Source organism: Mchenga conophoros, linkage group LG16, assembly GCF_057382185.1.
Source record: "Mchenga conophoros isolate Kocher_MC1m ecotype Shallow Benthic linkage group LG16, M_conophoros_male_GT1.1, whole genome shotgun sequence".
Classification (NCBI taxonomy): domain Eukaryota; kingdom Metazoa; phylum Chordata; class Actinopteri; order Cichliformes; family Cichlidae; genus Mchenga; species Mchenga conophoros.
Genome location: NC_140541.1, coordinates 29,884,617 through 29,910,859, shown reverse-complemented (window position 1 = coordinate 29,910,859; position 26,243 = coordinate 29,884,617). Strand labels below are relative to the sequence as shown.

Below are 26,243 nucleotides of genomic sequence, written 5' to 3'. Positions count from 1 at the left end.
GTCATTTGTTGAGCAGGAAGAGTGAGCGCTTGTTTTCATGCAGATTACGTCCCGGATCAAAATGCGGTACAATCGTCGTCGTCTTTTGTTTTGTTTTTTTAAATCGTTGTCATTTGGAAATGAAATCGCACATAAGTATGAATCGAGATCGCGATTTTCTAACAATTAATCGTGCAGCCCTACCATCAGACTCTTTGTTGATCTACACTGGTTTGATTAGCCAATGAACAAACTACCCAGCACACATTTAGTTTCATTTTTTAAAGATTATTTTATTGTTCTCTTAACTTTTTTAGCAATACATTGTGCAAGTTTTTGTAGTCACTGTTGGTACTGAGCAGTAATGTCAGTAACTGGGTTTAAACCTCTGGGAGAATAAAGGCTCAACTAGTAGCCATGGTTGATGGCTTTTTTTTTTTTTTAGTTGGGTGGTGGAAGAACCGGAGTAATAGTGGGAACAAAAAGAGTCCTGATGTCAAAGAAGTTTAAAATAGTTAAAGAAAGCTGAGAGTGATGGAAATGACCAGCAACCCCCGAGGTCATAAAATGAAGCTGTAGCGCAAAAAGGTGCAGTTCCTCTAATGTCCTCATGAGGCTCAAGCTTCTGCTGAATCAGTTCCATAGACTTCCATGTTAAAATATCTGAAAACAGCAAAAGTGAACATGTTTACAGCCTGATATGAAAAACTTTTTGGGTTTCAGCTAATTTTTTCCCCAGCTAAAATTAGTGAGAGCGATGTGTTCTCAGTACTGCAAATACTCGGGTGTGCTTTAGGCGAGGCAGCCGCCTGGATGTCGTTTACATCTAAAGCCACACGGTTTCTTTACTCAGGAGACCGACTGATCTGAATTAATCTGTTGAACAGTGTTTGCTTCTATCAGGTTAGAAAAGCTCAGAAATGCAGAGCGTATGTGAAAACAGCTTCAGCAAACTTTAGGTCATACAAAGCACCTTTTTAAACTACTCACAGCAATTAGAGCTGCCACGATTAGTCGACTAGTCACGATTACATTGACCATCAAAATCGTCGACGATTAATTTAATAGTCAACGAGTCAGTTGAGGCTTTGTAAGATCCTGAAAAGAGTGTAATAACGGAGTGAAACAGAAGATGGCAGCAATGCATCTACAAGGATGCCAGCTGCTATTAAATGCCAAAGAAGAAGAAGCAGTCTCCAGCTGTGTCCAAATTCATGGGCCTTCGGAGGCCGCACTTGTAGGCCGATTACGTTACAGCGACGCAGCGAAGGCTGTCCAAATTCGTAGACTGCTCTAAATACGGCCGACAAACATGATCTAGTAGTCACTTAGATAAATTAAAAAATTTCTTGTTTGGCTTTTTTCAGTATTTTATTTGTTCCAGAGTAAATCAGTTTGGCTGAGATTAAGTTATAGTTTTCAACTGGCTGAATAAATGTCAAACAGAAAACTGATTAAACAGAAGTGTGAGATGGTAGAATTTACTCCAATGTCTTGTTGTATTTTAGATAGCAAGGAGCAGACGGCTGAGTTTATTAAACTCCACTGAGACAATCTGCAAATTTCATTAAAAGTTTAATAAACTATCATCTTGTCTTTATTTTTAGTTAGCTTACAGCTTGAAGAAAGGTATGTGCTAATGATAGTTATATAAGAGGAGATGCATGCTGGTGCAATAAGATGTATGTTTTACGTTCAATGGATGCATGATCTGATTAGTCGACTAATCACAAAAATAATGAAATGAAGGACTAGTCGACTATCAAAATAATTGTTTGTGGCAGTCCTAACAACAATACAACTGAGCAACTTAAACACACTGGCAGTGACGAACTCTGACGGATGAATCCTCAGGCTGCTGTGCTGCTGATAAGACTCTGTGTATGTTATAATGACAAAGGCAAACCAAACCAGGCTGAGCTGACTCAGTAGTCTCTTCTATGTCTATCTGCCAGACTGTCGTGCTCATCAACTGCCAACTAATTGTTTACTGGACAAAATTTCAAATTCAATTTACATCGGGGAGGATTCAGCAAGACAGCAGCAGGGTGAAATCAGACTGTCTTTCACAAACTGGGGGATTGAATCACACATGGAAATGTTGGCTTATGTGAGAGAAAAAGGGGGAAAAAAATCCTCAAGCTGAGCAGATTAAAGAAGAGAGCAGATTACGTCTGGGCTACAGAGGGTTCCCCCCCACAGGACAGAGTTTTACTGGCAGAGGGGTGGGAACCAGGAGAAGGGCATTTACAGCTGCTGCTGGGGACGGTACAGTGGTGAACAAAAGGAACGTCTCCAACACTGCGATTCGTTTAGATAAGAGGGGAGGCGGGTTTCACAGGGCTAAAAACAGGACTGCAGACATGATAACTAAACTGATGAGTAACGAACACATGAAAAGGATGCTTAGTGCTTCAGAACATTAGGTCCATCCCTCCATCTACTAGCCTGACACCTGACCCCATTAGAATAAGCCTATTTATTCACAGTAGCTAATCTGTTTAACATTTAAGCATCATTAGAAAAATTCATGTCATCCATGACATTACAAAATTACCAAAACTTTTACAGAAAAAAAGCCTCTATAATCTACTAAAGGACAGGAAGGTGGTAATTAAAACCGAGAGAAGCCGTCAGGGATCACTGACTGTTTTTAGCGGCTTGTTGAGATTAAATAGAACAAGATACAAAGCATTAAAACATGTTAAAAACACAACAGCCTTATTAAATGCAGAGTACTTTGGGCCCGGAAGCAGGATTCATCACAACTGGTGATTCAACTGGTGCACTTTGTTTTGTCCCTTCTGTAGTTTATGGAAAATATCTCATAAAAAAAAATAAAAAAAAATCATATGAAGATAAACTCTTTTTACTCAGAATTGTCCAAACAAAAACCTGAAGAGCTTCTAAGCCAAACTCCACACAGTCTGAAGGATTTGGGTTTATTAAGCGGATACCGCACTGGGTTCAGCTTTAATACCGTTGAATGGTAACCTTAATCCTGACGGCATTAATGGTGAATATTCCTGGTTTGGGTTATTAGGGTTCATCAAGGTAAAGGGACAATTATGTGGATTCTGTACATGGATTTATTAGAATCATTTTGTTATTCACAGTTACCCTGCTGATGTTTTTTGAGTTTAAATACCTGATTTCTTACTTTTTCAAACTGCGGTCCCTTTATTATTATTATTATTCTTTTTATTAATAAAAGCTGTGTTGTGTTGCCCGTCAGTCTTCTGTTCAGCGTTCCTGAGGACACGGTTTAAGTCTGGGATTAACGACAGAATTAGTCCTTTATGTGATGTTTGCTGCAGTGGTGGTGTGGCCGTAATTGGGTTAAGCCTCAAAATTTAAGACGGGTCAGCGTGACACTGTAACAGTACTTAATGGTGGTAAAGTCTGTTTACCACAGAGAAACATCAATGAAAATATGAAAAGGCTATTTCAGAAAGCTCTTATAAAGGAACACCTGCCCTTTGCTTTCACACTTAAGAAATGTAGGATTTTGTTTTGTTTTCCTTCATTTTTGTCTCTTTTTTGCGTTGCAGTTTCCCCCTCTGAGCTCTCTCTGCACACATCTTGACAAATTAAACTGAGATTAACATTTAACGAAGGATCCAAAGTTCTCCGCAGAGCTGAAACCGGTTCAGTCAGAAAGTTTTCCCGGAAAACACACTCAATAATCCTGGTCAGTTTTCCATAAAGAGATTTAGCCACGAATCCAAAAGTGCGTTGGTGTGTGTACAAAAAGTGAGTGAGTGAACTCTTTGCTGTCATTCAAACAGAAACACAAATAACGATGTCATAGAGATGTGTTATTGATCGAGTAAGTTCATGCACAGGAACGTAAGTGTTCACAGTATTTGGGAGGGATCTGATTTTTGGAGAAAAAGAACAGCAAAACAAATGCAAAAGAGTATTTGTTTTTAATCCAAATTATCTTGTTTTTTTCTGGAAGCCAAACGCATACCTGAAATTCTAGTTTATTTAATCACCCAGCCCAGCGCTCTCACAAAGTAATTATTAAAGAACTTTCTTCCTTGAACTTGTTCAAATGTTTCATTTGCCAAGTACTTTGTGACACAAGAAAAAGGTATTTTAAGAGGAACACTTCTTTGATTTAAATAATTTTTGTTCCTCGGAAAACACAAAGCTCCAAGTTTCTGTTTTAAATAACAATTAAATCCTTTCTTCTCACGACGCAGCAAATACAATACACGTCATACATCAAATCATCTTCCCTGTCAGTGCTGCTTTGATCCTACCTCCATTATTCGATCACGAGGAAGTAAAATGCATTTGCTTTGACTCTGTTTAAACAACACAACAACAATAACAACCAAAGAGAAGAGAATGTGTCCTCTTGAAACCACAGATCAGGTTTTCCTGTGATCCTGTGGCTTTTACTCATGATGTCAGCTGAACACAGGCAGTGTCCCGATCACTTAGCAGCTAATGTGGAAACTATTTAGTTAGAGAAAGAGAGAGGGGTAGAAGGGGGAGAGGGTGATGGATTCATTTGCCATAAATGGAGGTTTGGTGGGGATGCCTCTGATACCAGGCAGCTGTTTCAAGAAAGAGCTTTACAGTCTTTTATAGTCGTCTTAACTAAATGTCAGCTTTCACTCACTTGGTGTGCTTTTATTCTGCGCTTATCTTTTGTTTAGACAGTAAACATGAGATGCGGGTTAGCTGTGAGGTCAAGGTCAGGGGAAAACACTCCGTGTGGAGGGGCAGGATATTAGTCGGGAATATAACAGAGATTTCTAATCAATTCCCAGAATGTGTTGTGGAATTAAACAAGATCCGCTCCCTGATGATACTGAAGCTGATCCACAAAAGGTCATTTAGAGTTAAATTGTTATTTCTTGCAAAATTACAAAGTAGATAAGAATATCTTTTATATGACTTCTGCAGGATTAACTGTCAGGATAAGATGCACGTTGAGGCTGAATCACATGACTCTGCATGTGATACAGCCTGATACAGTCCTTTGAACAGATTTTTACATTAACAACTTATCTCTCAAGTTTTGCAGTTTAGTTATAATTAATCTTAATTTTCAGACTGAATTTTGATCCTGAATTCTTATTATGACTCATCATTATTTGGAAACACCTTAATTTGAAAAGCAAAAGTGTTGAAAGAGACTCTTCAGACAAACAGGTAAATCATCAGAAGACCAAAATGCATTACTGGAAACACAAAGGAAGTGCTGAATTTTCAGCTTGCGTGATCATCAACATTATGATTAAAGGTCAAAGCTGGTTTTCCCTGGTTTCAAAATGCCTTAATTCCAATATACTGCACACATTTAGCAAAAAGTAACTTAAGGCTAGGGATCCCGATCGGCTCGATGCATGCTCAGAATCATCAGGCAATCGAATAAATTCTTCTTTAAAAGTTTCCTGTATTTGCACAAAACACAAGATTTTAAACAGCTTTTTTGGTCCTGCAAGTTTCACTTTTTCCATCATCTTTGCTGCAGCTGAATTCTCCCAGAGATTTATAGTTCAGTGTCTCTCTCTGTCTGTGCTAAAGTCACCAACAGCATACAGCACGAGGCGGCTCAACAAATATTCTTAGAGCAAAATTAAACTGTTTCTAAAGCAACTCTGCTCTGTTTTTCAAACCAAACAAAAGACTCGAACAAGTTCACAGACAGAGGACTAGTGTGCGCTCCTTATCCTAATCTCACGGGGGGACTTTCAGCCTGTACAGTATTTATCATATCTTATCTGACAGCCTATCCAGTATATTCTTGTTGGATATAACAGACTGTGATGTGCAGGATGCATGAACATCAGGCCTTTCTGACTCTTTGAGTGACTTTGTGATTCATGCACTTGCAATTTCAAACAAGAACAGTCATGCTGGCAGATGACAGACACCTTCTGAAGAAAATATCCTACTTGTGTGCGTGTGTGTGTCTTTTCTTTGTGTCCGGGTGTGCCAGGTCAACAGGATCCTTCCAGCTGTGGTTTCAGCTGCCGAATCATCTCAACAGAAGCGTAGAGGCAGAGATATGACATCACAAGGAGGCCTGTCCTCATGCTCCGGATAGATTTATGCTTAATGTGGTGGCTGTGTCACAGTCACCTGAAGATTCAGACTAATCCTCAGAGTTCCCCTGTGATCAATCAGCACGTCAGTTTATTTCTTTCACATTTACGGTGTGTTTGTTTTCGTTTCCACTGCCTTGTGCGATAAAGGAAGTGCACCTGGCTCTTAAAAAAACAAAAACAAAGCAAAACAAAACAAAAACAATATCAAAAACAAAAATACAAACAAAAACCATGATTTTTGGAAAACTTCAAGCAGCTATCATGCTTCAAAGATATTTTTTCAGGGGACTGCAATCATTTTTGAATAGAATTCCGATGAAAACCAAATTAGTAAATTATAATAAAAAAAGAGGCAAATTAATGTCATTTATGAATTCAAGTCCACCGCCTGTCTAGGTTGTGCATTAGGATGAATTTTCTGCACTTTTACTGTTGATGGATTTTGTGCCACAAGCAGAAACATAAAACTGTGGGGAAAACAAACCATAAATAAGGATGGGATTTGCGCTACAGCCTCCACCCACCATTCCTTTTTCACACTTCCTGCTTCAAGGAGACGAGCTGGTGTCCTGTTTGTAACCGTCCATCATGCCTCCGTTGCTGTGCCTCGCTCTCCGTTCTGCCATGCAGAGGTGGGAGTGGGACTGACGCTGACGGCAGTGACGGTTTCTGGGTTGATGAGGCTCGAAGTCATCGCTCCGACAGCCTGGTGTCACCTGTGATGCTGCTCAACCGTGCAGGAGACACTTTTGCAGGATCAGCTCTTGTGCAGCTTTGTCTTACAGGCCGGCAGTGAGGCACCAATGACATTTTTTACGTTTTTCTCATTTTTGCCATTTCTCAAGTTTGTGTAAGTACAAAAAATAAGCAGAAAATTTACTTTGTTCCTTTTCCCCAAAGTAAATTCCCTTGTGGTTTAGATGATCCACGGATACAGCCATTTATGTTGTGTCTGCACCATCACATGGCTCCCCTGCCTCCCCTGCTCTGGGGTTTCAGTCAGCTTAGCTTTAAGTGTTGGTGAAATGTGTCTAAGCTTGTGTTTTGTCAGTTTCTGAGAGCAGGATCTGCCTTTATGTCCTCGTATAGAAGCTCCTATTAGTTCTTCCTCAGCATAAAGCAAACACAGGTGGGTGTTTTGTGGTGAAGATGCTTCAGGCTTTCAGCCTTTAGTTGAAACTAAATCACAGTTTTACAAAGACACAAACAAATGCATAGAAACGAGACTGGACAGAAAAGTCGTCGGCTTTTGTTTGTGTCTGAAGTGAAAACCCACCAGCTGACATCATCAAAGACGGGACAGGCGATTAGCAGAGAGGATGTAGCTGAATGACACTTCACTTTGAAGTTAATATACAGCTTCTATTCCCCTGCAGGGGATATGATGTATCAGCAGTTAACGTGGCTGATTAACACAAGAAAACCATTTCCCTCTGCTAAATGTGAGGCAGCTACCTGAACTGTGTGCAGTTAAATTGGAAGTCAACAACTAAATGTTATCCATAATACACTTCTCAGGCAAAGTTATGTGCCTCCTGAGGAGTTTCACAGTGTTTACTGCAGAATTAGATTCTGAATGTGGCCACAGCACATCTACTCTATATGCTTTGTGACAATAAATAACAGAGCTCCGCCTCCCTCAAACAGACTCCATCTCCTCCATGTTGCTCTGCAGCTGGTAGTCCTGGTTCTCCACCTGCTGCAGTCTCTGGATAGAGTTATCCTCCAGCTAACAGAGGATTTCCAGAATAGAACTAGCACCACCATCACCAGCTGCAGCCCAACATGGACCAAAAGTCAGTGTGAGACACTCAATCAGGGCTGTGCAATTAACCAGCTTTTAACTTCAGTTATAATTTTGGGTGTCTGTAATTATTAAAACAAGATAATTGAGATAAAAACCATTACTGTGCTGACTTTTGGTTTTGCGAGTCTTATTTTGCCCTTCAGCACATCTTTCAATAAAAGCAACTTGAACCAAGTGCAAATAATAGTAAAATGTTAATGACAAAATGAAAACAAATCACACAATACATGTGCAGCTTGCTCAAGTACAGAGTATGCAATGAGAAACACTGAAATTGGACCCATGACAGGACAAAAAAATGTAGTTTGGCAGCAGCCTCCTCATATCTGCCCCTCCATCTGAGCTACAACCAGCGAATTAAACACTCCTAACCCCAAACTGCAAACTCTTTCTCTCAGGCATGCACCAGACATCTCCCAGCACAACCATCGCAGTGCCAGATGTGGTCATTTGAAGCACACAAAAACCACCATCAGGCTCCGCTGGACCAATGAGACTGCAGAAAAAGCAATACAAGTGAAGTCCTTCCCCATCCTCGCAGAGCTGCAGTATGTAGGGCATCGAGGGCAGGCTTGGCTTTGTTCAGGCACATATCTCTGACATTTTCAGGCCTGCAGAGAGCCAAAGCAGCATATCGCAACGTGAAACCCGAGCTTTGGTAAACAATGTCTTCTTACAGCCACGGCAGAGAAAAGCAATCAGTGTTTGGGCACAGAATGAGCTGCTGATGGAATCGCTTTTCAGGTCAGATAAAACTGTGCCCTGGATTGAACTCCCAGAATAAAGTCCAATCAATCAGAGAAGAATGCCATCCAACTACAGGGCAAGGGAAACAATAATGCTAGTCTGAGGAACAGTTTGCCTTGCAGCGCTGCAGTGATGAATACTGAAAATTCCTGCTCAAACAAACTACAAAAGCTCATTCTATGAGTTCACAATAACAAGGAAGTGCACCTCCTACACAAAAGGAATAGTTTTGATTGGAATCTGTTATTCATGGAAGGTAAACTGTTATCATTCGGACCTACATGACTCAGCTTTTACATAAAACCATAAAGTTGCTTCATCTCAAACATGAGCAGCTTTGATTGTGAGCTATGGCAGACATTTCCTAATAAAAACACCTTGAGCACGCTGTTAAACACAACAGGCTCTAGGAGGAGCGTTTGAGTGGGTGGAAAATGGGCTGTTAATTGTGGGGAAAAAAGCTCTTTTGCAGAGAAACATGAGTGCTGTGATAAACGTCTGTCTGCAGGCACGTTCACAGGTCCTCACACTTTTCACTTTAATCCCACAGACTGCTTATTAAAGAGGGATGTAGCTTCTGCTAAACCAAATCTTCTCTCTTTCTAATGACCAGCAGGGGGTGAAAATGAAGATAAAATTCTTATTGTATTGAAATATATGAGAAAACTTCTCATCTTCAGCACACCTGATCTCTGAGCTCAGTAAACACTTGGCTGGAGAGATCATGGTCTCTCTTCTTGGTTTCATGACTTACTGAATAAAACATGGAGCTCATTTTTAGAATTTCTGCTCCTATTTAAAGTGAAATAAACAACAAAGATGAGAATGATTTAGAGGAATTAAAAACAAATATATTACCCTATATTCTGGTTGGACTTTTAAGTGTGAAAAGGTCTTGAAACAAAAAACGAATGGGAATTAATTCATTCCATCCATCTATCCACACTCTTCACAGATTTTCCATCTTGGGCTAAAAAAGAAAAAAGGAAGACCTCTTGCACTTATATCCACACCTACAGCCAACTGAGAATCTCCCATTATCTACACATAAGTATCTTCAGACAGAAGCAGGAAACCCAGCAAGAAAATCTACAGACATGCATGAAGAACAAGCAGACAGGCTTCTTGCTAGGGCCGTAACACTAACCACTACTACACCAATAAACCACGCTACCTGTGAGGAATTACAAAGCTACTTGATCCTCTGAGGGGTGTCTGGAAGACACATCAGACACATCCTGAAACATCAGTCTAGTTTACCTTGAAGTTGCTGGAGTTGACCCAGGAGCTGGCGATGCCATCGACCATCTTGTCCAGCGCTGTCTGGTCCTGCTCCAAGTCATGGGACTTTTCCTTGTCCAGAATGTAATCAATGATCTCCTGGCCAACCTGCAGCCTTCGGCCCATGTCCTTCTGCAGGACCAGGGCCAGACAGTTTTCCATGCTAGGCTCCATCATTCTGCTGTCTGGTAAACACGCCCTCTGGCTTCCTCAGTCTGCCCGGCTGTTTGATTGACTGATCGCTAGCAATCCTCCACTGCTCAGAGCAGTGGGAGTGACAGCTGGACAAAAGGAGTTCCACTTGGTGGGTATGACCTGAAAAGTGAGGACAAAAGGAGGAGGCCACAGTACAGTCTGCTTGTGTTTGGTCCCTCGGGACAGGCCGCCTTTCTGTGCCAAGTGCTAGCCTGCTAGCAAGCTAATGGCTGTGCCCCCGGGATAGATGGAGTAGGGCTTGGGGAATGGCAGCAATGCAGCATGTGTGTGTCTGCACAGCAGCTGGGGGAAGTTTACTCCTCCCTCTTCTTCTCTTAGAGGAGTCAGAGCCAAACCACAGCAGCAGGCTGGAAAAGGCGCTTCTGGCAGCAGATGGAGATGGATGGAGAGTGCTAGCTTAGAGCTCCATGACCTGTCCCCAAAACTGAACGGGGCTGCCCTGCAAGAGCAAGGAAACACAGAACGAAGGAAGGTTATTTCAGGCCATTATTGATCACATATTTATTTACATATTTGTCCAACAACAAAAAAAGAAACATCTCCCACTGCAAAAAAACAAAACACTGTAAGCACACAATGTTTAGCTTTTCCAAAATAAGACCAGATTATTAAGATAATGACCTTCCCCTTGTAGCTTGCTGCCTCTAACAGCCAGTGGATGGATTCCCACGTGAAGGATCATATCTTGGGGCTTAGCTGGTTTCAAAGTAACAGTTCCGGCTTCATGCAGCCAGCAGTATTTCTCTGCCATGAATATACTCCTAACTTGGCTTTACAGGGACATTTATTTTGTTGTCACCCTCCATTTTATGCTATGCCTCAAAGGCCGGGTGGTAACAACCAAATACTTCCCAGTGAATGCCAAACAGTATTTTTACTTCAAATGTAAGTAAGTAAGTAAAATTTATTTATATAGCACTTTTTAAGACAAAAACGCTGTTACAAAGTGCTTCACAAGAAGACATGTCAAACAAACAATATAGCAACATAAAGGAAGTATAAAAGCATATCAAACAAGCAATAGTACAATATAAATATAAAATAAAACAACATATTACGCATTAACATTACCCAAATGCCTGTCTAAACAGATGAGTTTTAAGCTGTTTTTTAAAAGAGGCCACCGTGTCGATGGTGCGTAGTGAGGAGGGTAAACCGTTCCACAGTATTGGAGCCAGGGTTTGAAAAGCATGATCCCCCTTTGTTTTCAGACGAGTCCGTGGAATAGATAGACGACCGCTATCAGTGGATCTAAGAGTCCGCTTTGGAGAATAGGGCTGGAGAAGCTCCGAGATATAGATGGGGGCCTCACCTTGTAGAGACATAAACGTAAAGGTGAGGATTTTAAACTTATATCTATACTCAACCGGAAGCCAATGCAGGGATTTTAGTATAGGAGTGATATGGGAAAATTTATTGCTGTGGGTTAAAAGCCTTGCTGCAGGATTTTGAACCGCTTGGAGCCGATTTAGTGAGGCCTTAGATACGCAGGAGAAAAGTGCATTACATCCTCTGTAGTGTTTTTAATCCTCCATACACGCGTGGAGGTAAAAAAATTAAGCAATAATGCTTTTAACATATTTATTCATAAATTGATATATATATATATATATATATTATTTTGAATCAGTCACCTGCGTGTACCTTACACTAATCTGCTCTCAACCACACATCTGCCCCCATCATTAAAACACAAACACAGGAGCTACACTCCCAATCGGCTCTATCACACCACTCCTCCTCTTTATAAAACTTGAAGGAATTCCTGCATAGCCTCTATCAGGTGAAAATTTAACCTGCATGTCCTCAAGAATAGAGATACGAGCCAGACTCGCTGGACTATGACCGTCACGGTGCCGTAAATATGTTGAGTACTTTCTGTTTATTGGACCAGCGGTAAACAGTGTGGGGACACAGAGCAGGTTATCTGCCTGTTTCACAGCTTTTAAAGTGAAGATAAAATAGCTAAAACAAATGACAGGATGAGACAATCAGGCTGTGTGTAAGCATATGTACGTGTGTGTGCAGCTCAGCACTACCAGCTAAAATTGGCCTGTCAGTTTGAGTCCATGGTCTGTTTTTTCCACAAAGCATGGATTAAAAAAAAAGATACTGGAACGCCATCATTTCCAAACTCTCACCTCTGCCTGTGTGCTGCAGGCAGTTACAGATGATCAGTTGACCTGAGGGTCATCCCGGCCTGCTGTGAGCACTCAATTTGACCACACTGGGAAGTGATAAGCTGACACAAAAGCCCCTCTTTTCCTGCAGGTTAGCGACCTCACTGCCAGCGAAGGACACCGTTACTCATCGCTCTGGTCACATGGCTATATGACATTTGACCCTGCTGATTTACAACCAGTTTTCCTTCCTGCATTCGAGTACTGAAACGTGTAGGTTAGCATGGCTGTCATCTGCTCACTTTCATCCTTGTCTATTTACAACGTTATGTCACACACACACACACACACACACACACACACACACACACACACACACACACACAGGTGAGCTGCAGATTTTGACAGGTGGCACTGTAACATCTCAGAGCCAAATAATGAAAGTGAGCTGTGGTATTAAAACGTAAATAATGTGTTAAATCAATTTGCCAACTACTGCAGCAGACTAGTTTTAAGAAGCAGACAGCAGTGTGATGAGCGTGCCTCAAGCACAAGTATAAATGAGGAGCTGCATCGGCATCACAGTTCAGCTGAGCGATGACCAACACGTTAGCCATAACCAAGGCCTGAGAGACAAAGGCAGCTGCAGACAGTCACTCTACAGGTTCATCTAAAGAAAGTGGCTCTCAGCTTCATCTTAGCTCGAGCAGAACTAAACAGCAAGTGAGTTTGAGCTTTCAGGGAAGGGCCGAAATGCACCGCTGTAAAAGAAAAAGGTACGCTTGAGTTACAACACAAGAAAAAACAAGAGCCTCAGAGTGAAAATGAAAGCAAAAAGATATTTTTCCTTATTATTTGTTTTTATAAGTGAGATTAAAATCTAACTCATCATCGTTATGTCAAGTTTTTAAATTAGAACATATCTAGTGCTGCTCAAAACAATGGGCAGTGAGAAGAAAACACCTAGTTTTACTTGGTGATTGTAAGACCCCCAGCTCACACTTTTTGGGGGAATTTCCTCCACTGAACTATCAGTAAACAGATCAAACATCCAGGTTACCAATGTTCGTTACTGTTCCTGGATATCACAGAGATCCCGCTGAAGGAATCAGAAGGAATCATACTGATGAAAAAATTTGATTTTGACACTTGAAGGAGGTACAAATGTTTATTCTGAGTATCTCCTGTACCTATGAAATTATGGGGGCTCAGAAATGCTGGAAAAATAATTAAAAGCCTTTTAATTTGGATAGATTTGTCACAGTATTAAGGTAGAATTATACAAATACACCAAATACACCAAAGTTATTTTTTATAAAAACTGCTGACAATGAGGGGGTCAGGTGGGGGCTGTTATTAATAATCCATCCATTCAATAGAACAAGCTCATTCGTCTGTCTTCGCACCTGTTTACTGTTTCAATGCTAACATGACTATTTACCACTTTTAACAGGCCACTCATTTCACTCTCTCTCACACACACACACACACACACACACACACACACACACACACACACACACACAGCTTTGCTTTTGTGCAAACGTTAGCTGAGCCCCTGCTAGCCTTGCAGCCCTGACAGCTCCCAGCCAAAGCCCGCTCCCCCGCCCCTTCCCCGAGCCCGTGTTCCTCCGCCCCAGCTGACCGTGAACCTCTTTTTCCTTCTTCCCCCCCATAAAACAGCAGGCCGGCCTCGGTCTGAGAGCCAGACAGGGGTGTGTATAGGAATAAAAGCTGCAGCTAGCCCTCCTAGCAACCTTTCAATGAAACGTCAGTCCACAGCCGGGGCGGCACAAAGAAGAGAAAACCTGAGCAGGAGCCGAAACGGAGCAGCTTCATCACCCTTTCTTCTACTCACCATAACCTCCGCAGCTCGTCCTCACAGCCAGCCCGTGTCTCCCCGGGTAAATATCCTCACTTCGGCCTTAAATCTCTCCTGTGTCCGCCTCTCTTTCTCTCACTCTCTCCACCCGGAATGCTGCCTGCAGGACAAGAATGGGATCGTCGTGCGCAGGCGCAGTAGATGCAGGGATGATGTTGGCACTTGGAAGTCTGTCGCATGGCAATGCTGAAAAAAACAAAAATCCCCGACGGTGTGCAACACATAACACAACCTCTGGCGACATCTGGTGGACACACGGTGGCTTCACAAACGCGCATGTGTGTTTGTTTCTTTATTTGCGTAGATTTTCATACTTCAGGATTTTATGTTTGTTTAATTCCTTTAACTCCAATTTCCACTCAAACAAAACTTTTGGTTCTGTAAGAATTGTCTCCTGTAAGAGTAATAAAAACATCTCTTTACCTCTGCAGCAATTATCATGATTAATAATATTATTCAGTTCTCTAAAATATACAAATCTTCAATGAAAAGAAAATATCTACATGTTGATTCTCTTAAACTTGACTTTTAGATTTCTCAGGGTTGTGGGAGGGTTGGATTTGGAGCCTATCCCAGGTAACATAGGGCGAGAGGTGGGGTACACCCTGGACAGGTCACCAGTCTGTCACAGAGATAGCACATAGAGACAGTCACTTTTAATAATTTCTATTATCAATCTCAAATGCTTTGTGATATTATTAATAATTAGACGTATGGAAGTGGACAGTGACGATGGGATCACTGTTGACAAGTTGCTTCTGCTGGGAAGCCATGTCTGTTGCCACTGCAATAGAGGGTGGGTAAATAAAGCTAAGAAATTGTTGATAAGACATTGGAAACTGCTTGTACAGCATTCAGAGACTTGTGAAACCACGTTTTAAGGTGTGAGTGTCTAATAGTAGTCTTGGTAAACTTGTAGTACTCCCAGTTAAAACTTCCCATAGGAGCAGTGACAGTGGGCGCTGCTGCTGTGAGAGGGAAAAGGGGAGCAGCCTCCACTGAGGATGGCCTAAAGTTAAACTGAGGGTTGCAGAACATCATCCTCTGAACTGTTATTTTTACTAAAAACGAATTTCCCTGACACTCCTACGCCAGGGCTGCAGATTGTCACCTCGAGTGGTACATTAAATGTTTTGGGAAAATTTCCTTGTTTGCTGGGATACAACCTGGCACAATGATCTACTTTTGCCCATTTTGAGAAATGGTGTTTGTGATTGATTAGTTATGCCTGTAGAGGTCTTTAGGGGGAGCTCTTGCCACCATACTGAAGATGTTGAAAGGAAAGCTATCCCACCATTTTCTCTCATTTATCCTCTTTTCAGGTATGAAGAGAGAATTTGTACAGCTGTACTATGAACTATTATGTGGGGAACTGTGTTGCTTGTATTTTCTAAACATGCTAACTGAAGTTTGGAAATCTTTTTAAGCTTTCTTTCAGTTTTCAGTGCTAACTGGTGCACCGTACAGTTAGCTAAGCTAAACACTGGCTTGGTGGCTGGCACAGAAATGCATGTCCCCAGAATATATACCACACATACGGGATATACTTTAATCATAGGAAACACATACAGTGTATGTGTGAGATTAACCTTTGCTATATTTCTGTGTCAAACTATCCACTGATATGCTTGTGTTTGTTTTATAACAAGGATTGGTATTAAAAAAGGGACAAATGACTGTAGATGTGTTTTATAAATGTTTATTTCCAGAACATTTGAGGTTCATAATCTATGTTTATGTTTATTGATTTGTTTGTTTAATTTGTTGTCAAGTGTCTTTCAGCAAATCAAAGTTCACAGTGATGGATGTTGGACTGATACGAAGCAGATGCTCACAGTTGGTTTCAAAGGTTTCAGTCGTCAGTTTAAAGGTAAGCTAATGTATTCGATATTACTGTTATTCTGTATTTCTTTACTGGTGTCATGCAGGCTGGGGGTTGGAAAGCGGCCCCAATAGCCCTCGTAACATCTTCTTAGCTAAATGTAGCTAGAGCACAGTTCTCAGCCTGTCCAGAAAGACAACTGTAATTCACAGTACACATAATTTTTTGACTAAATGTTGAATGAGTCATTTCCCACCTGGCAATCCCACTTTAACACTGTCTGGAACTTCTTCTGAGTTTTAAAACAAACTTTCTGGAAAGCACTTTCCTGATTTTACTAGAAATATAATTTCCTTTTAACTGTCTTTCAATAGACTAAAAGAATAAATAATAAGACTAAAGTATAAAAAAAGATTGTTGGCACACAGGAGGACTCTATGAAACCCACACTAGCACCAACCAACCAACTCTGAACACCTTTCACTACCAAATGAAGTACAAAACAAGTAAGTCAAGAAAAATAAATTACAAAGAGTATTAACATTTAAAAATTCCCACAGTGGTTTGCCCTGTGATTGCCCTTCTTTTTCTCTACTTACTGCTGAAGAGACAGCCAGGAGGAGATTATAATGATGCAAAGGTAGGGTGAAACATGCAAAAGAATTAAACTAGTAAGTTTGAATTATGGATAGTAGAAGTGTCTCCATGGCACGAAGTATTTTCAGCATGAGGTAAAATCACTCCTCTGGAGTAGTCCATTACCAAAACCAGACCCTGGTACCAACAGCAGAACATGGATGGGTGGATCAGTCTATGTCAGGTGGCTGAAACAGACAGATTAATGTAGCTGTAAGTCTTGTATGAAAATTGGAAAAGCAATAAAGCACAGTAGTTGTTTCCTTTAGGCTGTTACATATGCAAAGATGTGGGAATGTCCTTCATCTATGTTTCTGTATCGAAAATGCTGTAAATAGCCTAAAACATCACCTGTTTAACATGATAGATCCTAAAGAGAAAAAACCTTTGCTGTGAATCACAGCCAGTGTAGAGCTGTTAGAAGAAACACAGCAGCAGATATCAGACATTCAGGGGAGCTCGTCACTCCAGCACCTGCAGACAGAGACACATCAACATGTAAGCTATTCTGCACTGCTGTAAAAATTAGGAACACTTTGAAAACACACATTCTTTACTGATGTGACTGGGTACCTACAGAGGGCTGAATTTAAGAACACCACAAAAACCAGCGTGAAAACAAAATTATACGACAGGCTTGATTGGGGTGACTGTAGCTCAGGCGGTAGAGCAGATCGGAAGGTTGGTGGTTCGATTCCTGGCTAGTCTGCATGCCAAATATTGGGCAAGATACTAACCCCAAATTGCTCTCCGATGCATCCATTGGAATATGAATGTTAGGAAGAAAGCACTTAAAAAGTGTGCATGGGTGAATGCACAAGTTGTATAAAGCGCTTTGAGTGCTCAGAAGAGTAGAAAAGTGCTATATTTACATTTTCCTTAAATTTAATTACAGCAACTCAAAATGGCAATTAGTAGCTTGTGTGGGCGTGGCCAACGTGCTTGCTTGACAACATCAGGGCATGCTCATAACTGGATGATGGTTTACTGTATATCCTGGGGGATTGCTTCCCAGATTTGGACCAGGGTATCACTGAGCTCCTGGTCAGTCTGAGGGGCAACCTGGCAGCGTTGAATGGACAAAAAAAAAGTTCAAATATTTTTCTATTGGTTTTAAGTCACGTGAGAGTGGGAGCCTAATATAAGATAAAACCTTGCAATTTCAACAGCACATCTCAGTCTTTCTACATGATAAATGTGTAAATTACAGAGAAAATTCTGGTAGTTCACCTCCTATACTTTCCTGTATTTATAAAACATGGAATTTTTATTAACTTAACTGAAATTTCTACAGAAGACAATGAAAAACAGGAACCTTTCTGTCATATAACTACTTGTTAAGTACTTGAATGGCTGTGAGGGGGTCTTTATCTGCAGGGAAAACTGTAAAACCTATAAAACTACAGTTAAATTTTTTTCCCTTCCTTCACATTTTCCAAAGCCATTCTGCAGGACAGTTTTGGAACCTTTGCCAGGCCAATTCATGCCTGGGGACTAGATCTTTTGACACCTGTGCCTTAGACTGATTCTTATCGCTGCACATACCTCTATACTGGTTTTAAAATGTTCGTGACCTGAGTCAGAACAGAAATAGCCACATCAGCTTTAAAAGCCTCTTTTTCCAGGAATAAACTACAGGAGGTAAAACTGTCACATGAGAGTTTAAGTCAGTATTACAGGACTGAGTAAATGAGTCTCAGTCGGTGGGACTGCTCGTAAATTGAAGATGAAATCTGTCTCAAACTGAATGTGACTTTCTGCTTCAAGCTCTGAGCTGTGGGGAGGGCGTTTGACACGTAATTTGACATTTCCTCTGCACGAGAACAGATCATTGTTGTTCTACTTCAGTCTGAGACCGGAGATGAAGTGAACAGATACAAAAAGAATACAAAATAAATATGACAAAAAGCAACACTGATAATGCAAAACTGCAGAAAATGGTTGATATCCTGAATTTGTGAGTGAATATTGGAGGACCCTTTTGTGGTTTCCAAATTTTAATAATTTAATAATTCAAACTTGTTAAAAATGCGCTTTAGATGCTTTGATTTGCGCTAGTAATTTTTCTGGACTGATTCATACCAGCGTTGTTTTGATTATGAGTTATAATTTTGGGCAAACAGCAACTACAAATGCATTTATTTTATCATGATAAGTATTCTTGCCATGACAGCTACATAGTAGAGCTCAGAAACTTTAAAGGTTACTCAGTGTTTTGAGGTCCTACTGTTTCACATCCTGATGACAGAGATGTTGAAATAACTGCTGTTTTTGTTCTTATTTGTGGCTAACAGCTTTCTGCATATGAGCTCACCATGTCTAGTTTGCAAAAACAAAAGTGGTGATTATGAAACCGCTCAGCTTCATAACAGCTGCAAACTCCCTCCTCTCTTAATAGTTTGTTTGTAATTTGTTTTCAGCACCAAATAGATTAAAATGGGCGTTACACAGGGTGTAACATCAAGGGGACAGGTTTTCTGTGTCTGTGAAGGGGGACACATTTATACGTTTGGGATGCAAAAAATATAGCCTTTTGAATTAAAATTATTCTTTTTGATACACCTCAAATACTTTTAAATGAACAGTCATTGTCATGCAAGTTGAAAGATGGCCAAGCTTTAACACTGGAAGAGAATAATGAGCTACAACAAGTGGACTCATAGTTCTGGCTTCAAAGCACCTCCGCTACTTCCACTGGAAGAAAAGTGTTTTGACATTGATGTGATAATTATTCATTCTTTCATTCATCAAATTCTTTTGCATTTAATTATTAAACAGAAAAAGTGATCAGAGTTGGAAAATACAAAATATCTGACCGCTAAAAAAATTGATATATGGTTTTTACTGTCCATTTTATTAAATTCTATAAAATAAAAACCACTACCACAAATATTATGTTGTGCAACCTCGAGTGACTGTACTGGCATGTAGATTACATGTGAAATTAGTGAGATCCCCTCTATCTCCAGTTTAACTTTTCTCAGTCCACTGGATGGCGCCAAACATACCTTTGCTGAAAGTGTCGGTGGCCCTCTTTGTCGTGTTCAAAGTCGGGTTGTGGATGAGACAGCTCACGGCCTCGTGAGGACCTGCAGGGATTAGTAGAGTGCTGCGGGAGCTGTAAAGGCGGTCGTGATAATTCTGCATCGTTGTAGTTTGGATGTTCCTCGACTCTACTGATTGATGAGAGCTGGTATAGAGGAGGACCCATTGTATCTCAGGGGCAGGAAATCCTCCTTGGGTAGTGCACACTGCAGTCATTGTTTTCATATTAACATCTAGCCTGGGATTCTGATAAGGAACTGAGGAGAGAAGGGGACAGAAGACCATTTCCATCTTTCTAAAATTTTTTGAATAAAGAAAGTGAATATTACTCTAACAGGAGTAGCGATTCTTCATGCCAGATTCTTCAGAATGGCATAACCTCATCAGTCCTTCGACTGGATGAGGTGAATATGTATAATTTCTGAATAGCTTGTGCACTTCAAGCACATCTTGACTGTTTGATTTAAAACCCACTGTGGTTGTGCACAGAGCAAAAATACACAAACTGTGTCTTTGTCCAAAATGATTTGAACCTAGCTGTCACTTGATTACCGATAAATAATCATTACAATCACTAAATGCAAATATTAGCATTGTCACTGTTGGCAGTGCCTGAAAGGAGGAAACTACACATTCTACATTAACCACAATAGCATAAAATCAATGTCATCTCCACTGACTGTAGGTGCTTATTTATATGACAATATAACTTCTCTTTCTTATTTTTGTGAAAAAGACTGAAAACCTTTCTTACCACCGATCTGTAAAGTTACTTGGCAGATCTGTGTGTGTTCCAGGTGGTATTTCTTCATCACGCTGCCGTCCAAGACTGCCGCAAAAGCCCAGAAAGTCCTTTCGTTATCTTCAAGAGTCAGGTTTTTGATTATGATGCTGATATTTCCTCTAATTATGTCCTGAGGGAAGGCTGTGACTCTGTGTTTATAGTAGTCATTTACATGCTCAGCCATCTTTCTTCCTTCATTATAGGAATACAACACAAAATCCCTGTTATCTTGCCAATAAAAACGAACATTACTCCAGTCCGTGATATTTTTATTTTGTATACTACATTCGAGGACTGCTGAGTCGGTGATAGTGGTGTTAACATACACCAGTGTTGCATTACCCACTGAAACTGGAAAAAATAAAATAAAATAGACAACTGTTAATGATTGCTACTTCCTCAAATCCTGTGACAGTCTAATACCAAGTACTCTTATCTTTAAAATGAATTTCTTCTCAGATAAGCCAAACGGTACAGTTCCATCATGTACACAAACACGCACACAGCTTTGAATGAAAATGGTCTTATAAAAAGGTGATAGCTTACCGATCGTGAGACTGAAAAAAAGTACAAATAGGATCAACATTTTTGTGAGCCTTTTGTCAAAGAGCAGCGAGTAAAACACGTGTTAGTGAGCACGGACACTAAAAATGAGGTCATGTGCAATGGAGACTAACAAGATGCCTTCTTTTGACTCGACAGTCTTCATCGGGCCTTTCCCCCCAGAATGACTAGTAATAAAGTCTTCATAATACCGAAGTAAAGCTCGGCTGCGGAGAGCAGCTAATATCTGCATTATCAGTGCCCTGTGACTACATAAAGCCTACGTGCTTTGGTTGCCATTGAAGAGGAAGTGAGAGTTGGGTAACGTGTCAGAGTATTAAAGCAGAATATTAAACCAAGTGTACTCTAAGGAGACTCAATAATCTGAGCCTTTCCGACATCGAGAGCTAGAAAATAAAACAGAAGAGTGAGCTGATATTCTCTGTTCAGCTCTGCACGACAAGCTTCCACTCTCTGTCAGGCAAAGACGTTCAGATGACTTCCTTAATATTGAGAACCACCTGCCATTAGATGCAGATATGAAATCAGTTTAATATGATAGAAAAGGAAGAACATGACTCACGTGTGTTTACAGATCCAACGATGATACCTGACAGTTTTTCCATTGCCCGCCTAACATAGAAACAGTGTGTGTGAAAACCAACAGGGGCCGAAAGGTAAGATTCTCAAATGGATATCTCATGGTTAGACAAAATAGAAAAACTGTTGCATCAAAAAAAATCACACAACTTCCTGTTGCTCTATTTGCTCTTTTTTTCTTCATTGATTTTGAAGTTGTTTTGTCTCTCTTACGTTTAGCTCCTTTGATCTTCACTTTGATCATTTTTTGCCTTCTTCTCAGTCTGTTCGCTTGCTCTGTGTTCAGTAATCTTCTTGTTGATCTGATACAGGCAGTTTAATTTACACTGCTTTCTGTGGTAGTATCTTTGGTTTCCATTGTTTTTGTATCTTCAATCACCGTACACACACTGCCCACTTTATTAGGTACACCTTGCTAGGTCCGGTGTGAACCTCATTTTTCATTAAGAATTTAATTCTTCATTAAACAAAATACTGGAAATATTCGTCAAAGATTTCAGTTCATATGATATTATACATGATAGCATCACACAATTGCACCAAATGTGTGCACTGCATCCATGATGTGAATCTTTTGTTCGTTAACTCGCGGTGTTATCTTGTTTGGGGCAGCCATGGAAAGGGATGGACATGATCAGCAACAATACTCAGGGTAGGCGGAGTGTTTAAAGCTCATTTGGTGCTAATGGGCTGAAGGTGTGCCAAGAAAATATTCCCCACCCCATTACTAGTCCACCACTAGCAGGAACCGCTGATAAAGGCAGAATGGGTCTGCGTTTTTATGTTGTCTACATCAAAGTCTGACTTGACCATCTGAATGTTGCAGCACAAATTGAAACTCATCAGACCAGATATTGTTTTTCCAGTCATCTGTTGTTTAGTTTTACTGAACCTGTGTGAACTGTACTCTCAGTTTCCCGTTCTTAGCTGACAGGAGTGTCACCTGGCTTTATCGCCTGCTGCTGTATCCCATCAGCATCAAGATTCTGCATTTGCATTTGGACATACTCTTCTGCATTCCCTTGGTTGTAATCGTGGTTGGTCATTTGAGTTACTGTTGCCACTCATTGAATATTTGCTCTCTTACAACCCAAGAGATGTTTGTGTTGGAAAATGATAGTAGATTGTCAGTTTCTGCCTGGCAACAACCATGACATGTTCATAAAATTAACATAAATCACCTTTTCTCCCCATTCTAATGCTCAGTTTGAACATCAGCAGGTTGTTTTGATCATGTCTATATGACGAAATGGATTTAGCTGCTGGCACTTGATTGGCTTACAACCACGCGTCAGTGTCAGCTTCACGGGATGTTTTTGGTTTGTTGTTTGTGTTTCAGTCAGATATGAACATCTTCATCCTGCACCATCATCATAACTAATCATGATAAAAATCAAAGTGAAATAGTATACTACTGTTATGGAAACTACTAATATTAATATATAGTATGTTATATAATACTATTTTAGGTCATATTAGGGCCTTGGAAGCACATCATTGGCAGGTTAGCAATCGCGGCAAGATCCTTGTGTTAAATTGATTGTTTCTGAGCAGCCATCAGAGTATTTAGGGGGATAGGAGCCTTTATATTTTACCCACAATGCACTTGTACTTCAGTTGTCTTTGTTTTGCAGCCAGAAACCATGGCAGCAAAGCAAAGAAAGTCAGCAGTGTTGCTTTATGATGATGCCAAAATGTAAACTTTATTTCTCAAGCCTGTATTACAAGAACGAATCACCGTCAGCACATATATTCTCCTTTTTGCAACTGTCTGCTGGCTGCAGTTGTTAGTTACCAGAAATATTGGTGAAGCACAGTAGGTTTGTGGTCCATGGATCCTTTTTTGTTTTTGTTTTCTGCCACAGATGTATTCTTGCTGACTTTCTGTCTGGGACATAAAGCAGACTCAGTTTGTTGAAGTGAAAGCAGTTCAATTTTTTCCTCTTTGTTTCCTCAGGCATAGTCATCAAAAAGGAAAACTTTGTAACTGATTATAAAATGGCAATGATATCTCAGAAGTAATTAAGAACCAGTCAGACAGCTTGATTTAAGTAGTTTTCTAATAATGTAAGCAGAATGCAGCTAATTTCAGAATTTACTAAACAGCTGTTTTTGTCCTGCTAAGGCTTTACACACCAGAAGCGTTTCATAAAAATGTCACGTAATTCCGAATTTTACGGATCCAAACATGCTGTGTAACCTAAATACACACTGAACGTGTTTGCAGAAAATTCATCCTCAAATAACACACTATGAAAAAAAGGAGTTGACATCAAGCAATGATGAGCTAGTCCTGATTTTACTAAACCAAAAAAGAAACAAACAGAAATTCTTTGTTCCTCTCATTCTCAAGAGAAAGGAGCAGCATGCAGAACTTCATGTTGGGATCCAGGAGCTGAAGCTTTATTGCGATTGCTTTTGCGCATATTTCTGGATGTCAGTGGGGCCAGTTGAACTCTTGTTAGCAGAGAAATGAGACCATACTTGAGGAGGCAGAGAAATAATTTCAAGAGCCGATTGTGACACAACAACAATCAAATGTAACACCATGTTCAACACTTTGACTGTGTCACCACCAGACAATGATGTGATTGGTTAGATGTGTTTGCATGCAACCGAAACACTGGAAAAATTTAGCTTAACTTCAAAAAATTAACGTTGCAAATTCCTCCTACGTAATTTCATGTTGGGTTGCATCAAGAATAGGTGAGTCATAAAATATTTTTAGTGGACGATATATTTGCACAGATTTTATGTTTCTTGTGTGTAGAGGCTTTTACTCAGAAAAACCACCAAACTCTTTTTAAACAGTAAAAAAAATAAAATAAATTGGGGAACTGATTAAAGTTTTGATTGCTGTCCCCCTGATGTGACCCACTGGTTATGTTTTACTTTGAATTGAAGAAGTATTACACAGTTTAGAGAACAGAAACACAAACAATGTCACAACACAACAGTCTATCCAAATGCAGAGCAGTGGGTCTGTTAAATGAAGCATTCTTGTAAAGCTTTTTGTTTTTAATCATTTATGAGCTTCCTTTTCAATTCATGAATGAGCATATAGAGCCACAGCTCCACCTTAGATAGACTGGGTGCTAGGCTAGGTTTTTGTACTTTTCCAGCCCTGGACTACATGATATCTGCCACTGCAAGCTACAGTAAGTAGGTCCTGATTTGTTTGCTATTGAGGGACCAAGTTGCACCACATAGTGGTGCATAATGTGAGCCAAATTTCAGTCTTCTCAGCATAAAATCCTCACGGGACAGGCTTTGTCAGACAATTTAGGCTTTGAAGATAATGAGGCGAAAGGTAGCAGTGGGTACAAAAGCGATGTAACATAACTCAAAAGGAAGTGAAGCTAAATAACAAGCAGAAGACACAAGACTAACGTTTTGTATTCTGTAATGTAGACCTAAATGCTGCAGAGTATTAATGCACTTTGGATTGGGTCCAGATTTACATCACGAAGCTGCAGACGCCCCTCTTGCGCAGTCTGCGGCTCTGCCTTTCAGACAGCGAGGGCTGCGGTTGTTTACGCAGTGTGGGTCTGATTCTTTCTTACAGAAAGAAACATATTCACACATATTCAGAAGTCTGCACGGGAGCTATCTATTCTCTTGTCAGGGTCTTCAAGGAATATTTCATCTAATTTTTTCGGCTTCAAACTCCAATCATCAGGTAGGGGGGTGGGGGGGGTGGGGGGGTCATTCTGGTCCTGGGTATCCTTTAAAAATATTTTTATTGCATTTATGTTGGTCATTTGAACCACATAGTTTCATTTTTTTTCTCCATAAGAAGTGAGCTTGATTCTCTTCCTAAAACCTTAATTTTTTCTATCTATAAACCATATATAAAAAATATATAATATTCATCTAATTGGGATACTTTTATTCTTTATACTGTGTTAATCATAAGAGCATTTATTTATTTATTTTTTAATTCAGGTATTTATTGTCTGCTTTTCAGGCTACTGTCAGTGAAACAAAAAAGTCAAAATAAGACATGAGCCCAGAATTGAAGCATGTTTTGATTTATCTGCTTTAATATTTTATTTTGAGTGACCTGTGGAGCAGTATGGAGAAAATCATCTACATTATTAACACATACAGGTATCATTTACAGTATCCTTCAGTCATAACGAGAATGAGAGCCAAAAAATAAAATTAATTAATAAGTAATTAATTAATAAAAGAAAATGTTTTTGTGTTTTTTAACGTTTTTTTCCCTTATGTAGTTGAAACTACATTTGCACATGCTCAAACGCTTCCTTCCTGTTTCGTCATTCTGTACATATCATCCTGCTGCTGACAAAAGGACGTTCCTTTTACTATAAATGGAAATGAGTTGTTTCTCCACGTTGTTTGGTATGTCTGAAAATTTGTTATATGCCTTCAAGACACTGCAAAAATGTATGTGAAGCAAAGTGTGCGTATATGTACTTCTTTTAGCATGGTGACCTTTGTGCTTATGAAATCTGCTCTTTCTATTAATCCAGTTTATAATATCATTATTTACTAATCTCATCAGCTGTCTTGTTAGTTGTTACATTCAGCGATAAAAATGTTGCGTGAGACGTGAAAGTAGTTCGAGTGTCGTGGGAGAACTCTTTTTGTCTGATGACCACGTAAGCCAACAAAATAGTGGCTGTCATTTGTCAGCCTAAAAGTTGAAGTGTTGCCTTGGAAGTGAGATCCTGAACCTGAAGGTTGCTC

At 40.1% G+C, this 26,243-nt stretch overlaps 3 protein-coding genes across 21 annotated transcripts in view; 1 reads left to right on the top strand and 2 right to left on the bottom strand.

Moving 5' to 3' along the window:
• clasp1a (cytoplasmic linker associated protein 1a) overlaps window positions 1–14,254 on the bottom strand; it is a 98,094-nt gene extending 83,840 nt beyond the window's left edge. For 7 of the 15 annotated variants that reach the window (XM_085249843.1, XM_085249844.1, XM_085249847.1 and 4 more), the window contains exons 1-2: window positions 14,077–14,253; window positions 9,862–10,537 (exon numbers count right to left, since the gene is read on the bottom strand). In XM_085249843.1, the coding sequence (XP_085105969.1) occupies window positions 9,862–10,059 (198 nt within the window). In that variant the 5' untranslated portion in view covers window positions 10,060–10,537; window positions 14,077–14,253. Of the gene's footprint in view, window positions 1–9,861; window positions 10,538–14,076 lie in introns of all 15 variants that reach the window. The other 8 variants (XM_085249852.1, XM_085249854.1, XM_085249850.1 and 5 more) reach the window with 4 other exon arrangements.
• Window positions 1–26,243, top strand: part of LOC146557059 (CD276 antigen homolog) — a 35,671-nt gene that overhangs the window by 4,566 nt on the left and 4,862 nt on the right. Inside the window, exons 1-3 of one of the 4 annotated variants that reach the window (XM_085249868.1) lie at window positions 14,220–14,378; window positions 15,873–15,970; window positions 16,351–16,428. In XM_085249868.1, the coding sequence (XP_085105994.1) occupies window positions 14,278–14,378; window positions 15,873–15,970; window positions 16,351–16,428 (277 nt within the window). In that variant the 5' untranslated portion in view covers window positions 14,220–14,277. Of the gene's footprint in view, window positions 1–14,219; window positions 14,379–15,202; window positions 15,423–15,872; window positions 15,971–16,350; window positions 16,429–26,243 lie in introns of those variants that run through there. The other 3 variants (XM_085249865.1, XM_085249866.1, XM_085249867.1) reach the window with 3 other exon arrangements.
• LOC146557060 (CD276 antigen homolog) lies at window positions 15,793–21,606 on the bottom strand. Of its 2 annotated transcripts, none has more exons than XM_085249874.1 (5): window positions 21,514–21,606; window positions 20,358–20,738; window positions 19,567–19,860; window positions 16,910–17,032; window positions 15,793–16,746 (listed from the first exon to the last, which is right to left on the bottom strand). In XM_085249874.1, exons 1-4 carry the CDS (start codon window positions 21,554–21,556, stop codon window positions 16,956–16,958), a joined length of 795 nt encoding a protein of 264 aa, XP_085106000.1. In that variant the 5' UTR covers window positions 21,557–21,606; the 3' UTR covers window positions 15,793–16,746; window positions 16,910–16,955. The 2 variants fall into 2 exon arrangements, with proteins under 2 accessions (XP_085106000.1, XP_085106001.1); XM_085249875.1 differs by lacking the exon at window positions 21,514–21,606 and adding an exon at window positions 20,934–21,154.

Excerpts from the sequence above, each read along its gene's own strand:
- LOC146557060 (XM_085249874.1), bottom strand. The coding sequence starts at position 21,556 with ATGGAAAAACTGTCAGGTATCATCGTTGGATCTGTAAACACAC. Across the intron at positions 20,739-21,513 it reads CGTTGGATCTGTAAACACAC|TTTCAGTGGGTAATGCAACA; the intron begins GTGAGTCATGTT and ends TATTTTTTCCAG. Across the intron at positions 17,033-19,566 it reads CACCGACACTTTCAGCAAAG|GTGCTGGAGTGACGAGCTCC; the intron begins GTATGTTTGGCG and ends CTCTGTCTGCAG.